At 38.9% G+C, this 15,993-nt stretch overlaps 2 protein-coding genes across 3 annotated transcripts in view; both read left to right on the top strand.

The window, feature by feature from the left end:
- Nucleotides 1-1,401: 1,401 nt before the first annotated feature.
- LOC102214094 (acetylcholine receptor subunit alpha) lies at nt 1,402-10,521 on the top strand. 2 transcript variants are annotated; one of them, XM_013908316.1, is made up of 10 exons: nt 1,402-1,473; nt 1,546-1,640; nt 3,636-3,778; nt 3,881-3,925; nt 5,284-5,393; nt 5,792-5,987; nt 7,282-7,519; nt 9,208-9,431; nt 9,642-9,878; nt 9,978-10,521. In XM_013908316.1, the coding sequence occupies exons 2-10, from the start codon at nt 1,598-1,600 to the stop codon at nt 10,104-10,106; spliced, it is 1,365 nt and encodes a 454-aa protein (XP_013763770.1). In that variant the 5' UTR covers nt 1,402-1,473; nt 1,546-1,597; the 3' UTR covers nt 10,107-10,521. The 2 variants fall into 2 exon arrangements, with proteins under 2 accessions (XP_013763770.1, XP_013763771.1); XM_013908317.1 differs by having other exon boundaries at nt 1,411-1,465.
- Nucleotides 10,522-12,275: 1,754 nt separating this feature from the next.
- Nucleotides 12,276-15,993, top strand: part of gpr155a (G protein-coupled receptor 155a) — a 21,986-nt gene continuing 18,268 nt past the window's right edge. Inside the window, exons 1-5 of the mRNA XM_013908305.1 lie at nt 12,276-12,516; nt 12,734-13,252; nt 13,869-14,268; nt 14,618-14,786; nt 14,883-15,038. Of these exons, the coding sequence (XP_013763759.1) occupies nt 12,790-13,252; nt 13,869-14,268; nt 14,618-14,786; nt 14,883-15,038 (1,188 nt within the window). The 5' untranslated portion in view covers nt 12,276-12,516; nt 12,734-12,789. The remainder of the gene's footprint in view (nt 12,517-12,733; nt 13,253-13,868; nt 14,269-14,617; nt 14,787-14,882; nt 15,039-15,993) is intronic.

Raw genomic sequence — 15,993 nt, 5'->3', positions numbered from 1 at the left:
AAGTTGCACCATTTTTACAAACCAATTCTGGTTCATCTGTTTCACTCAACAATCGGCCATGTGCGTATGAAAACAAAGGCACTGCGCATGCGCGTTTTACTCATTCTATCGCGATATTTCATTTTCCTATCGTTGCCTAACATTATACCGGTATTACCGTGAACGGTATAATATGGCCCAGCCCTACTAGCCACCCCTGGCCACCGCTTAGCATTGCCTCATGTGTCCTGGAACTTTTACTCATACTAAATGGTTTCAGCCCTGTTCTCTGGAGCTGTAGGTGATCACTTTGCTCAAGTCTTCAGAAAAAAGCAACATTGAAAATGTACACATAATAATTAGTTACCCCTAATTTCTTCATATTTTTCTATCAAAATAGAAAATTTGTACAGTGGTGTTGTATGAAAAATATGCAAACATAAATGGAAACATACCATAGAGCATGACCACAACATAGCCTGAACTCTCTGAGGCAAGCCATCTTGTAATTTCCTTAAGTAGCCTTCAGGAATGGTTCTCCCGGCTCCTTGTAAGACATTTAAAGCTCCTCTTTGGATGCTGTCTGCCTTTTGTTCCATTCACTATCAACATGATCCCACACTGCTTCAATAATGTTGACATTTGGGCTCTGGGGAGGCCAGTCTATGATGAATGGTGTTCCATTGTATCTTGATGCATGTTCAATCATCCAGGTAAGGAAATCCCAGAAAGTTGATTCTGCTCACAATAGATATGCCAAGTTGTCAGCTCTTTGGACGTTACCCTTTTGGAGATTCAGTTAAAGAAATGGGAACATATTATGTGTTTTGTGACAGTCTTCTTGAAATAACGTAGCTAAAGATACTATTTAAAATGGGTTCTGTGATGAGTAGACACAAAAACATCCGTTTTGTTAGGTGCTTTTTATATGCTGGATTAATACACAGGTCAGTGTTAAATGGCTTAACAACCAAACAAAAGCATTTTTCTAAGAATGGTCACGTGCAAGGAATGGATTAAAAATGAGCGAAAAACCAAACAATGTCCAAAAGAAGAACTGGAGAACGATTGCTAAAGATCACTTAAAAAAATTAAAAGAAACATCTTGTAATGTTGAACCAATTAAAATCATCTGTCACACTTGAATTTTTTTTTTTGTTTGTTTTTTGTCCTGTGGCACAAACTCATAAAGACAGATTTATCAGTGTGGAGACATCATTTTGATTTACACAGATCTGTAGATAAGGATTTCAAAGCTTCAATAACAGATTATTAGAAAGAGAAAACGCACAGAGCAAGCATGCTCCGTGTCTTTGCACCTAGAGGTTGTGTGTGGCCAAGTTCATGATACGATATTTCAGGGGTGGATTACTGTGGAATGTTGATCTTATATGTTGTGTCCCTCTCAAATAACAAGCGTTGGCAGGCAGTCTCTCACATCCACTGTGCCACAATAACAACCAGGCTGCCAGTGGAGAACTTGAAGGTTGTACAGTAAGTCATTTGCCAGCGCTAAAAGAATCTTTTACGTGGTTCAATGCATTTTAATTCTCGAGTCATCGACAGGCAGCGTGTCGAAGATGGATCTTAGTTTGGATGCCTGAGTTTACTCGCGACAATGAATGTTGTGATTTTTATTTTTCATCTAGTCACCCTAACAGGTAAGAAATTGTTCTAAACTAATGTGTGCTTGATAACTTTTGACATAGTGTACTCGCCTTTTTTACATTAATTAAATGTTTCAGACATCAGTTATAATTATACATAAATAAAAATACAAATAAATTCCTCATTAATTATATTTACAGAAACTTCTCTGAGGTCAGTGTAAACTGATCCAATTCACAGAACACAACTAATGAGCAAATTTAAGCTTTGTACAAACTGGCTCTCTTGCGAGGCCAAGTACAGTGAGGCTTTTTCTTCTGCGTTTCAACCCTTCATCTGCCTGTCACCACATGAAGTCATCTGCATAATTATAGACGGGCAATTCCTTAGTTTACTGTGTTGAATGTCCCGAGAATCATTCAAGCATTCAAACCACATGTTGCTGTAAAATGGCCTTCATTTCAAGGTCAAGGGAAACGAAAGGAGGTCCTGCTTTGGCTTGTGACAGATGCGTAATGGAAAATGGAAAAAGAATATCTCTGTTAAAGACCCACACAGTGGAGCCATCACATGTTTCAATGAAGTGTTGCCAAAATTAAACTCTCTGCACATACACACTGTTTGTTGTGTTTACACTACAGGCAGTCCCTATGTCTCCAGGACACAAATATATTGACAAAAACGAAGCCAAAATGCAGAAGCAGTGCGTAACAAAATTAAGTAATATTGAAGATTCAGTGCCCGAGTTGTCCAGAGCCTGTCCTCACCTCCTCACCACTCCACCATTGTATTTAACAGTTGGAGGATGTTTGTGCTGATATGCTGTGTTTAGTTTTCGCTCAGTGTGATGCCGTGCATTACTGCCAGACATCTCCACACTAGTCTTCTATGTTGTCCCAGAGGTCTTGTAGTTTGTTCAGATGCAACTCTGCAAACCTTGGCTCTGCTGTCATGTTCCTTTTCTTCCCTCCTGGCAAACCTTCCAAACAAGCAACTGTTAATTTGTACTGTTGTGAACTTGAAAATGAAATTGAACATGCACAGGCCAGTAGAGCTCTCTGTGCATTGCAAAGTCTAACTTTGGGATGAATTTGCTGGGACATCAACTCATGGGAAGATTGGTTTTCCACTTGCAAACAATCTTTCTCACTATTAACCCTGGAGAACCCATGGGGTCAGAGCCGACCCCATTGGTTTTCTAGGGAAACCATGGGGTCAAATTTGACCCCATGGGTTCTCCAGGGTTAAATGATGGATGATTGGCATGGGCCTTATAACCTCTCCCAGATTGATGGGCAACAACAATTCCTTCACAATTCCTTAATCCAATGCTGATTTTTGCTCCTTAGCGTTCTATTAAAACACACTTGAATGTCCCAGAACAGCAAAATGCCCAAATTTCTGCTTTTATAAAGGTGCTCACACTTGCTGATGATTAGTTAACCAACTGCATTTTACTAGCAGCACCCGGCTGCTACCTATCCTTTTAATTCCTATGAAACCAGTCACAGTATAATTAGTTTTTTACTCACAAATTTTGCATTTTTACTCAACTTTTGTTAAATAAATATCAGAACAGTATATTTTTTCATGTCTGTAGTTCATCTGAGGTAATATTTAAATAACTTCAAGTCCTGCTAAGGAAAAAATAATAATGTCCAGATACAAAAACCCTTAGAACTAAAAGGTATACTTTCTTTTTACAGTCTGCATGTATACATTTTATTTATATATCAAGTAAAAGTCTATTTTACATTGTAAAATTTCATGTCAGCACATTAAGAGTTATGCAGCACACATACTAAAGATACTACACACCATGGAAACGAGTTTATTTTCACACTGGCGTGTACTAATTTTACAAACATGTTGCACCTACATTATCACGTCTGTTTTCCAGTCACACTAATTTAAGTCACCCTAAGTGTCAGGTGTTCTTAAAAACCATCTGATTTTCCAGCACTCAAGGAGAGCTACCAAGAGTGGTGTCACTGTTTAAATGACTCCAGACGTAACTCATCACAAAGCAACTATGTTGTCTGTTTCAGGCACGGCCTGGGGCTCCTTGGAAGAAACACTTCTATTTAAAACCCTTTTCACTGGTTACAATAAGGTTGTCCGTCCTGTCAGTCATTTCAAGGACAAAGTAAACGTTACTGTCGGTCTTCAGCTCATTCAGCTCATCAGTGTGGTGAGGTCTTAGTTCGCAGTATATCACCTGTCATAAGATTCACTGTTGTCACACAATTCTAATCTCTGTATGAGTAACACAACACATTTTTTGGATCCACAGGATGAGGTTAACCAGATTGTCACCAGCAATGTGCGACTGAAACAGGTTTGTTAATTTTTTGTTGTGTTGTCGTGTATGAAGGAGAAGGAAGGTATTCCTCTATAGTCACTTCTGGCATTGACAAAAAGGCCAAACTCAGTCTAATATTATCCTGCACTGACTTTGTTTTGATAAAAATTCTTCCTTTAATTCACTGGTAGGTGATTTTTGCCAAATACCCAGGATACTATTTTATATTTTATACTATTACTTCCTCTAGTATTGTTCAAAAAAGACAGATTAACCAAAAAAATCTGAATTCGAATTATTATATGCTGTCAGCTTGAAGAAACACAATGCTAGCACAGAGTAGCTGGTACTCCTCTACAACACTGCAAATTTTGGTATCAATCTGATTCTTTTGGAGAGTTGGAATATAAATGTGCCTGTCTCTAAAACCCTTTGGATCAGTTTCTGTTGTTTAAATTATGGTACTTGTTTGTGGTAAATTATATTTTTTTGTTTCCAAAAAATAATGAATTAACCCAGGACAATGGGCTACATACTGACCATATAAGAAACAAAGTATTGATCCTGTCAGACTAGTATCGATGCAGTACCATAACCAGCATTGGTATCAATACTATGGGTATTTTGATAGACCCATCTACCTCTAGTAGCTGGACAGGGTTAGGGCAAATCCATCACTTCCTTTCAAACCAGGACCACAGCTATATTTTAGCTACCAAAGCAAATACAAGGAGGTTTTTCCCAGCTGGCTGGGATTTTTCCCTACCGACACAGGGTCGCCACAGGGACACCGATGGTCTGTAGGGCTGCTGACAACTAACCACTAACAACCAATTGGGGAATATAAATTTTTCCCTCAGGACAGGTTCCCTATAGCCTGTTCACTGACCAGTCTATAGGCCTGTGCAACTAGAGCTTTATTCACCTGTTCCTACAATGTTTGATTGTCATACATCCGAAAAGACTGGTTAACATCATATGGTTAGTGATCACATGTCTGCAAAACCTCAAAAGTAGACAGCAATCATTCCCACGAGAACTGCCTGAGAAATGACAAATCATCATTATGTTTGGTCTATAATTAACTCACACTTTTCTAAGTAGTTTATGATAAACTATGATCCAAACACCAAAAATCACAGAACAGTAACTATTGATTCATTACTGATTACTTCAAGATAGTTTGTTGTCCTCCAAGCATTGTGCAAAATACTTTGTCCCTCATCAGGCTTGCTTCACCATCATTGTGTCCACTTTCAGCATGATGATTAGAATTTTCACTCATTAACAGCTTTTGTGATGTTTTCTGTTTTTTCCACTAAACGAACCATTTATACTGGCTGCTATTTTTGAAGTATAAACTATTGTCCTGGCTGTCCCTCTCTGTATTTCAGAAATGGAAAGATGTGAACTTGCAGTGGAACCCAGAGGATTATGGTGGCATCAAAAAGATCAGAGTACCTTCCAGGGACATTTGGCGTCCTGATCTGGTTCTTTACAACAAGTACGTATTCAATACCAATGCCAGGTATACATTTTTTTTTTCCTAAAACAATTTCCTTAATAAAATTATACTTGACCTGAAAATTCTGACTGCAAGAAAACAATCAGCACACTCATTAGTGATATTTTGGATCACACATTTCTATACTTGCAGCATGTAGTGCGTGATAGCTTGGATTTCATTGTGCTAAATTTGGCCTCTGTATAGCAGATTCCCCCCCCCCCCCGTGCCATATGCTGCATTGACACACTGCTGTTTTTTTCCCTTGACAACCAGCTCTGCTGCCACAACAACTTGTGCCAACCGCACCCTGTCCTCAAGTGCTGATGTCCCCCTGCGTGAACATTTAACTTATTATCTCCTGTGTTGATGCCGCCTGTGCTTGTCTGTACCCGCAGTGCCGACGGTGACTTTGCCATTGTTCATGAGACCAAAGTGCTGCTGGAGTACACTGGGATGATCACATGGAACCCACCCGCCATCTTCAAAAGCTACTGTGAAATTATTGTGTTGCATTTCCCCTTCGACCTCCAGAACTGCAGCATGAAGCTGGGTACCTGGACCTACGATGGGAACTTGGTCGTCATCAATCCCGTAATACATATTACCCCATTCACAGGCTGTTTCTTACAGTTAGTTGAGGAGATTTATGCCACTCTCAACTAGTCTGCCTCAGTCCAAAAAAAGCAAAAGTGTACACAAAACCTACAAAATAATGACAAATGATAACTTCTGTTTTGCATGAATTAAAGACAAAATTATTAATTGACACAAGAACTCAAGCTGTCATTTATACATACACTAAAACGGTGTTGCAACATGTAAATAATTTCGTTTCCTTTATTTACACTGGCAAGGGCTAGACAAGAAGTTCCCCTTCTAGTCTTTCTGATAAGCTTGTAGACAACTACAGTTTTAGCCAACTAAATTTGAGGAAAAGTCATGAATTGCATATAAAGGATCGACAGAGTGACTATTACATCAGCCATTAATTTATTAACTGCTGTTTTAAAGCCTCAATTTCTGACTTTAACCATGCTTTGCTTAAGAAACCAGATGTACTACTTGGACAAGAGTGTGGCGTTAATCAGCTAGCACTAGCTAACTAGCTTGGTTAGCAAAGTGCACATGATACAAATACAATCTTAAATTAAAATGAACAAACTGAAACAATCAGTCTGTTAGTTTTTTACTTCAACAAAATACTGAACAGGCTAAGATGCAACAGACTAAGAAGGTGCTTAATCTGTATGCCCACATTATAGCCACTTGTCAATCACAGCCATGTCTTAATCTCTTTGCTCTATCTAGCACCCATATTTTAAGAATTCAACTGGAAATGAATCGACATCTATATAGTAATTTTCTAGGCTTTATCAGCTTCCACTGACCACTCGAAGCAATCAGTTAAATGTACTTAATCATGCATTCATAGGGTTCTTTATTTAATACCTCCCTAAAGAACCTCTTTTCCATGGCTAATCTAGAATCTCTAATTAACCAAGCATGCTTGTGATTGGATGGAGAACCTGGAAATAACCCATTCAGGTACAAGAAGAGCATGCAAACTCCACAGAGAGAGCACAAGTGAGAGTCTGAACCAGGTATTTTCTTGCTGTGAGGCAGCAGGGCTAACCACATCACAACCATTGAAAAAGACTTAAACCCAGCGAGCAGGATGATAAATTAATGAGATTATTTATCAAGTCAAATGCAGGGTTATTTTCTCACAAACACTGTTACAATCTGACTTTCTTTGCAACCAGATGAAAATAATGGAAGCAGATTTAAAGCTTACTAATTTAACTTTCTTTATAACTTTCTTTACATTTCTCTAGAAAATTTACATAATAGGAATAATTATCATCATATTCATATTTCCTGACAGGACAGTGACCGCCCAGATCTGAGCCACTTTATGGAAAGCGGAGAATGGGTGATGAAGGATTTCCGTGGCTGGAAGCACTGGGTGTACTACGCCTGCTGCCAAGACACCCCCTACCTGGACATCACCTACCATTTCCTCATGCTGCGGCTTCCTCTGTACTTCATTGTTAATGTCATCATCCCGTGCATGCTCTTTTCCTTCCTCACTGGCCTTGTCTTTTATCTTCCCACGGATTCTGGTATGTTTACACTGAAAAATGTAAACCAAACAATAAAACATCTATCATAGATCATAATATACAGAAAGTTTTAAACACATCCTCTCACTAAAAAAGATATAAACCATAATTATTATTTGATATACTAATATACATTAATATACTTGAGGAAGTTTCTCACAATCTTGACAAATATAGTACTAGATTTATCTCGAGCTTTGCTTTTGTTGTATGCTTTTCAAATATTTTCAAAGGGAATCATTACCTGCGAGCCAATACTTCAGCCTCTTTGGAAAAATGGTATGTTGTTTCCTTTCAAGAGGCTGACAGAAAGATTTATGCCACTTTCATGTCTGGAAGGAACAGCCAGATAGCTAGCTTAGAATAAAGTCTACAAGCTAAGCTATGTATAACATGTCCAAAGGTAACAAACTCCATCTACTAGTACTTGTAAAACCTCAGTAACCTTAAAACCTTAAAATTGCATAGACAATTGCAATTTTCACCTAAAAAAAATCTGTTTAGAAAAGGAAACATTTAAAATGTTATTTAATCACGTTTTTCAAATCTGTTTAAGTACATTTGCTTGAGCTTCAAACAAAGCCAGCTCTTTTACTGTTTCCTGTGTATGTGTACATATATGCAAACGATGTAAATTGTCAAAATTAGACCATGGCCACTATTTGGCTTTCCTATTATGATATCAACTGAAACCGTTTTGGAAAAATCCTTAAATGCTGCCTGTCAGTCCAAAGTGTCTCTACACTGGCTTTTTCAGGAACTGCACAGCTTATGTGCACATCTGGCCATGTTCCCAGTGTGTCGGTCTGCTTCATTACCCAGAGTCCCTCTGTGCTGTCATGTCTGAAAGCAGGCCTTTGCTTTAATGTATAATACATCACTTGATCCCTGTTTCTGATATGGCTGCTGACAGGAGGAGGAGATGCTAGTGCCAAAAAAGATGCCCTCCCTGGGATAAATGCTCTTACTGAGCAACAACAAAAACAAACCCCAAAAAAAGGAACATGTCTCACATTTTACTCATGTGAAATGGTGTCAAAATCTCTTTATACTCCTGGCTTTATGAAAGAGGAAAAAAGTAGCCTATCACTGTTTGGATTTGATTTGGTTATTTGGTTGAACGATGCAAATGTGCTGCTGTATAAATTCAAATCAAAGTTAGTTGATGGAATTCAGGAAACAGCCCTCCCTGGTGGCAGTTTAATAAGATTGCATGTTCATGCAGTTTAATCTGCACGACATTTGCACCGATACCTTCATGTTTTTCAGGTCAAGTTATGGTCTAAACATGTTATCAGCCCTTCAGTGTATCGGGGATTATTAATGGCATAAACATGGTGTCCTACATTTACCATCGTAGTTCCTAAGAATGTAATTACGTTATTTTCTTTCTTTTTTCTTTTTATTTGGATTATTTTTAGACTACTGAAGAGGTCAAGAATCGTAAACAAGAGAAAAAAAAGATCAGATGAACATCTACGTATCATGTTCTGATCAAAACTGCATACTGCGAAATGGAATTTGAACTGAAATTATTTAATAGCCAATTTTATGTTCTTTGGTTAATAAGTCCCTATTGTCACATGACCAGAAATATTTACACAGCTGACTGTGTTTGAATTTTTATACCTCATGCGGATTTTTACACAAACTAAGAAAGAGTGAATGGTTATAATGGTGTCTTCCAGGTGAGAAGATGACCCTCAGCATCTCTGTCCTGTTGTCTCTGACTGTGTTCCTGCTGGTCATTGTGGAGCTGATCCCGTCTACCTCTAGCGCTGTACCACTCATTGGGAAGTACATGCTCTTCACCATGGTGTTTGTCATTGCATCCATCATCATCACTGTCATTGTTATCAACACCCACCACCGCTCCCCGAGCACTCACACAATGCCAAACTGGGTCCGCAAGGTGAGCACAAGAAAGCAAAAGACTACATTTTGATAGTGGAGCTGAATAACTAAAGGAGTAGATTTGCTCAAGCGAGGCAAGCTTGAGTTTTTCTCCTGCATTATATTGCCATCTAGTGGTAACAGACTTAAAATGTTTTTTTTTTCTTCTTTATCCATCTTTTCTGGCATTGTACACTCACTGACACATTTGTCGTCTCCTTCATGATAGGTTTTTATCGAAACCATTCCCAACATCATGTTCTTCTCAACAATGAAACGCCCGGGAAAGGAAAAGCAGATAAAAACCATCTATGGTGCTGATTTTGATATCTCAGATATCTCTGGAAACCAGGCCTCTGCTGTTCCCTACTACTCACCCATCACAAAGAATCCTGATGTGCGCAGTGCCATTGATGGGGTTAAATACATCGCAGAAACCATGAAATCAGATGAGGAATCCAGCAGTGTAACCATCCTTATAATAAAATTTTTTGCTAATATGTTGCTAAAATCCCATCTAGAGTCCTGCAATTGATACATTTTCTCTAATGTTTTTTTTTTCCAGGCTGCTGAAGAGTGGAAGTTTGTGGCCATGGTGTTGGATCACATTCTGCTTTGTGTCTTTATGGCTGTGTGTCTAATTGGCACATTAGCGGTGTTCGCAGGCCGCCTCATTGAGCTGAGTATGCTTTAAAGACCCATCCTTTGTATTCTACCAGCTACACTTCTCAGGTGATCACATTCACCTTTGTTTTTTGAAGCTCCTGTACAGACCTGACAGCATTTACAGCTTGTTCTGCCTTTCTCTTGTTGTTTGTTTTTGGAGTGTGAACAATTGTATCCTGTAAGAACATGTGATTTGCAGTATTTTCATATTTATATTCAACATATTTTGACAGAGTTACTTTTTCCCTTATGTGTATGGACAGGAACATGTGTGCAACTGGACATAAATCTAATGTTGTGTAATATTGTGAAGCTTTGCTTGACACCTTTATACTGTACAGCTGAATAAAATTGTTTTGTCCTGTTACAAGGTGAGATATGACTGAAGGGTAGACTTTATAGCGCAATAAGCAGAAAAACAGATTAAAATTGATAGCCTCCTTCCTGCAGCTCCTTGCTTTATTCTGTTCTATTGTCCTGATACAAGAGCACTGGCACGTGCTTCATACCACTAAAAATATGAAAATTCTGACCTACACCTTCCAGGGTAAACATAGAGATTAGGAAAAAAGAATCCAGTTCTAGCTAATGTACGTAGCAGCACACGGCAGACTGACAACTTCTGGAGCATATTTGAATGTCTTTAATATCAAATGGTACATGTTAGAATCATAAAAGCTATAATCTAATTATAGCTGGTAATTGTGTTAATTGTGCCTAAGTTTAAAGCACGAGGGTCTGATTTATAATCGTGTCACTATTATAAGTCAGACTTATTTTTCTGAAGCACTTCTGCCTTTTGTTTCCCACGTCACTGTTTACACTGTACACCTTATGTCGGCTCTCTATTTGAAATTCAAATATTAATGCAGATTCTGTACCTGCCCACTTTTACTTGTAATGTGCTTTTACATGCTTACTTAGCTCTTGGCTCCTCAGTTCACAGCAGTTATTTGACAGGTGCATGTGACACAGGCATTAGCTAACTTTTTTTACTTAACTCTGTGGGCACACAGGACACTAAATTTGTGGTATTTCTGGGTTTTATAGGTTGTATAAAATGTGCACTCCACAGTTAAGATGCTTGGGAGAGTATATCAACATTTTAATTTCCCTGATATACTCCCACATCCCAGATAAATGATACTGCCATGCTTTGTGCTCATTTGAATGTAATACTAGAGATGTTGTTCTCCCCTGTTCCTTGCTTTACAATTTGCTAGTACTGGGTCCACAGCAAGGTGCTGGAAACAATCCTAAGTGATTCTGGTTCATGTTGACATGACAGCGTCACACAGTTGGTGCAGATTTTTCACCTGCATGTTTTACAGTGTTTTAGCTGAAAGGAATGGCTCTCATCTGGTTCAGGGTTCAATGTATTGTGCATTCAGAGACGCTTTTCTACATACCTTGGTTGTTACAAGGGATAGTTTTAGTTATATCTACCTTCCTGACAGCTTGAACCACACTCACCATTCTGACTAACATGCAACTGCAACAAAAGTCTGCATAGCTCGTGACCAAGAATAACAAATAACACAGAAAGATTTATGATCACAGAAGACAGAACATTTCATGCAAAAGATAACTCGTACAGTTAAGTATATCTTGTATTAAACGATTATATGGAGACAAAACAGGATCCTTCCATTCAGCACGTGAGATGGGCTGAATGTTAACATTTTCCATCACTGTCATCATTTTTATGATAACTGTGGTTCTAGTCATTTTTAGATTAAAGCCTTTTTAAAACTATAATTTGGCATAACATGCAGATACACCCTTTTCACAAAACTTTTGCTTAATTGAAAATTAGCATTTAAATGCTTTTTAGTCATTTAAGACAGTCTTCAGTCTTTCGTAGCGATGATTGGTCAAGTGACTTGTAGACGATACTCTACCATACTTGGCTGTTGTGAGGTGGCGGTTGAATTTCCCCGTACAGGGGCTTTCCAGACTTTAAATTTTTTAAGTAGTTTCAATTTAGGTAGGCGTCTGGTAAACTAAACTTTTACTAAGTTTATGTTTGGGTTAAAATGCATCCTTCAAGCCTGTCTGTCAGCACTGCGGAAGTAAGTGGTCATAGTTATGCCATCTTTCGTCTCTTATACGTATTTACGTTGTTTTCGAAAAGGATAGAAAGAAGGCGCTACGCCACGCCTCTTTTCACTATCTTGAAAAGTGATTGGTTGAGATGTGTTGACAAATCATGGCTAATGAAACTTGTGGGTTGGATATTAAGCAACGCGGTCACGTAACAGTAAGAAGAGCGCTAGTGTCAAGTTATTTTTAAGAAGTTAGTAAAGGTGGAAGGCGAAGTTTGGATCGGTAAGAAGCTCTGATTAGTATCTGCCTCCAGCTTCACGTTAGCTCGCTGGCTAACTCTGACGGCTACCTAAATATGACTAGCGCATGGGTGCTCAACCGCTGCCAGACAGGTGAGACTGCATTATTAAAAAGATATATACAAGTTATATCGGTTGCAGTGATTTTTAACTACGTGTAAACAACGTTAAAACCTCTCTAAAATCAGTCTTGTTAATATACGATATTATTTCGGTTAATTGACGTAGTTAGCTCTACGTGTGTAATGAGATTACAGCTGAACCAGTGATTTTAAAGGTTATAAGGGAAAGTTTTCCTCGGTGTCCCTAGTGACTGACAGTGCCGACCGGTGAGGAGGAGGGGATTAACGTTACCGCAAACCAGACATGACAGCTGGCGGCAGAGGGAGGGTCAACATAATGATGGAGGCACCGGAAAGAAGCCGCAGCTTCAACTTTTCATCTGAGGAGCTGGACTCCTCTGCCCTCTCCTCCAGCATGTCCATCGACAGGCTCTTCCCGGCTCTCCTGGAATGCTTTGGGATCATTTTGTGCGGGTACATCGCAGGGAGGGCAAACATTATCACCTCCACCCAGGCCAAAGGATTGGGGAGTTTTGTTTCCAAGTTTGCTCTCCCAGCACTGCTGTTCAAGAACATGGTGCTGCTGGACTTTGGTAATGTCATCTGGCCGTTTCTCTGGAGCATCCTCATCGCCAAAGTGTGCGTGTTCTTCCTCGTCTGCATCCTCACATTGATAGTAGCCAGCCCCGTCAGTCGCTACAGTAAGGCTGGGCTCTTCTCAATTTTTGCTACCCAAAGCAATGATTTTGCTTTGGGATACCCTATAGGTAAGTAACTTTTAATCCCAGCAAACACAAAGCTTGTCATTCAGAGCTGTGACGTGTAAACATGCTGTCCCATTGTTTGCCCATCCATCATACTCAGAGTTCAGTTCCCCAGGATTTTATTATTTGTTAGCAAACAGATTTTGATATCATTGCTTTTGCGGCTTTTCTTTTATTCACATCAAGTTCATCCATAAATAAATAAATAGAGTGGTAGATATAATGTGAATCAAAACTGCACCCAGTTGAAAAAGTCAATTTAAGTTCAAATTAACTGACTAGCATTAACTGTATATCTTTAATATTTAATTATATAATGTTTACGTGGCCAGAGATGCTTTTTGTTTTGCACTCACTTCAGCACTTCCATCCACTGTCTTCCTTCTGGGATGTTTCAGATTAAGCCTGATTTTCTGCTTTATGCTTAAAGTCTGAAATAGAATCAAGCTATTGCAGTGATAGGAGTTATGATCACCTGTTCATGATGCAGCACACTTACATTTCTTTATTTTACTACAAACTACTGTATTACATTTTGTAGGTATCCAGCTCGGTTTTGTTTTAAACCTTTTACACATTTCTTAATCATTTTCTTTTTTTGCTTTATCTTCATCCACAGTTGAAGCCCTGTACCAGAGTACATATCCAGAGTACCTCCAGTATATCTACCTGGTGGCGCCTGTGTCCCTGATGTTTCTCAATCCCATCGGCTTTGCCCTCTGTGAGATCCAGAAGTGGAAGGATCAGGGGAACCATCAACAGAGCAAAGTAGTGATTGTGGGAGTTGTAGTTTTACAGGTCATAAAGAACCCCATAGTATTTATGGTTGTTATCGGCATCATTGCCCACTTTGTGCTGCACCAAACCGTTCCCGTCTTCATGGCTCAGTTTGTGGATGGCTTGGCTAACTCTTTCGGGGGAGCAGCTCTGTTCTACCTGGGCCTGTCCATGGTGGGCCAGTTGGGGAAATTAACCAAATCTACAGTGGTGACACTGATATTACTTACTACAGCAAAACTGTGAGTGGAAGTAATTTAGATTTTTATTGCACTTGATTTTCTAGAAGAGGGCGATATTAGTGTTATCAGACAACCTTGTCTTATTTTTATGAGGTGTACTATGGAAGTTTAGAGAGAGTCAGCATGTTCAGGCTTTTCAAAGTGCTCCCACCATGTTGTTTTGTGCTGATGCTTTAGATGAGTCAGACCTTTCTCTGACCAAAAGCTGTTATCAAATAGATGACATATTAAGTAGTCTCAGGCACAGCATGCTAGTCAGTGCATGTAAAGTTTGTATAGTTACACTGCATTTCACATCAGTGTTAAATAAAGCTTCAGGTAATGGTACATGACTTGATTTGGCTTTCAGGTTACTAATGCCCCTGATTTGTAAGGACATGGTGGATCTGTTGGACAAACGCAACACCAGCGCTTTGAACCACTCCAGCCTCTCTGATTACGCCTTTCTTTATGGAGTGTTTCCCACTGCACCGAGTGTGGCCATCTATGCCGTTTATTATAACGCAGAGCTAGAAGTTGTGAGTTCTTTACAGCTTCCTGCCAACATACCATCTACCTTGTACTTTCTCTCTCTAACTCACTGTGCATGCTTTCTTTGTTCTGATTCCTGACAGGTAACTGCTGGGATGGTGATCAGCACTTTCCTCTCAGCTCCAATAATGTATGTTTCTGCCTGGTTACTCACGATCCGTTGGACAGATCCTCAGCGTTTAATGAATTCACTGCAGAACGTCAGTTTCAACATAAGCATCGTGAGCTTAGTTGCACTGGTGAGTCACAGCTAGTTGACTAATCATCTATTCTTTATCAGCTGATCACTGTTTAAATGTATCTCAGTGGATGGGAACTAAGGTCATAGTGAACTCAAAGTTGCCTCTACTTAATAACGCACAGGGTGCTCACTGACTGTATTTTCTTTTTAAGGTCAGCTTTATTAATACTCATCTCCTGTTTATCTGCTCTGATGTTCTACCATTCAGGACAAGTAAATTAGAGATGCAGGCAGTCTTTGTAGATGTTTAAACCACATTGGCAAACTAACCTTAAAAGTCTATGCCACTAACAGGATATGTAAGTAGACAGATGTTTTAGTGACTTGCAGAGTTGCTTCCTCATTCTTTGCCTGTTGATATATCTTTTAAGGAACCTGAAACTTGTTGCCACGATTATCTTTTTGCAATGATTAAACAACATTGTTTTCTTTTTTATTGTTTCCCTTCAATGTTTCCATTTTTTTAAACATCCACCAAGGAGATTCCATTTTTGGAAGTGTTGTAGGAGTGTAGAGTGGGGTCACATGGTCAAAGTTTTTCGTGTAACCCATATACTCATCTCTGCTCCTTAACCCCTATATGACAATATGTTGTACTGACTACATATTGGCATATGGGGATTCTAAATACCATGTTATCTTCGACCTTTGATCACTTATCCAAGGTCAAACTTTTAAAAAATGCCCTTTATCTTTAAAAGTATGCCTACATATCTGCTGCCTTTGTTTGTATTGGCAACAGGAAATGATACTGGTATATGTGAATTCTAAATGTCAAATGATAGTTTGCATCCAAATTTCACATTAGACCTGTGATCTCACTTTTTACTTGGCATCTGCCTTTTTTCACATTGAAAGAAAAGTTTTAAAGATAAAACCTTTGTAGCTTTAAAGAAAAGAGAATGTGCTGCCTATTAAGTTAGAAATATACTCTTGTATAATGTTACATAATA

Source organism: Pundamilia nyererei, unplaced genomic scaffold (assembly GCF_000239375.1).
Source record: "Pundamilia nyererei isolate P.nyererei 1_Seehausen unplaced genomic scaffold, PunNye1.0 scaffold00009, whole genome shotgun sequence".
Lineage (NCBI taxonomy): Eukaryota > Metazoa > Chordata > Actinopteri > Cichliformes > Cichlidae > Pundamilia > Pundamilia nyererei.
The sequence above is the reverse complement of the archived record's forward strand: the minus strand, read 5'-3'. Positions and strand labels throughout refer to the sequence as shown.

Excerpts from the sequence above, each read along its gene's own strand:
- LOC102214094 (XM_013908316.1), top strand. The coding sequence starts at position 1,598 with ATGAATGTTGTGATTTTTATTTTTCATCTAGTCACCCTAACAG. Across the intron at positions 3,926-5,283 it reads GCAATGTGCGACTGAAACAG|AAATGGAAAGATGTGAACTT; the intron begins GTTTGTTAATTT and ends TCTGTATTTCAG. Across the intron at positions 9,432-9,641 it reads TGCCAAACTGGGTCCGCAAG|GTTTTTATCGAAACCATTCC; the intron begins GTGAGCACAAGA and ends CCTTCATGATAG.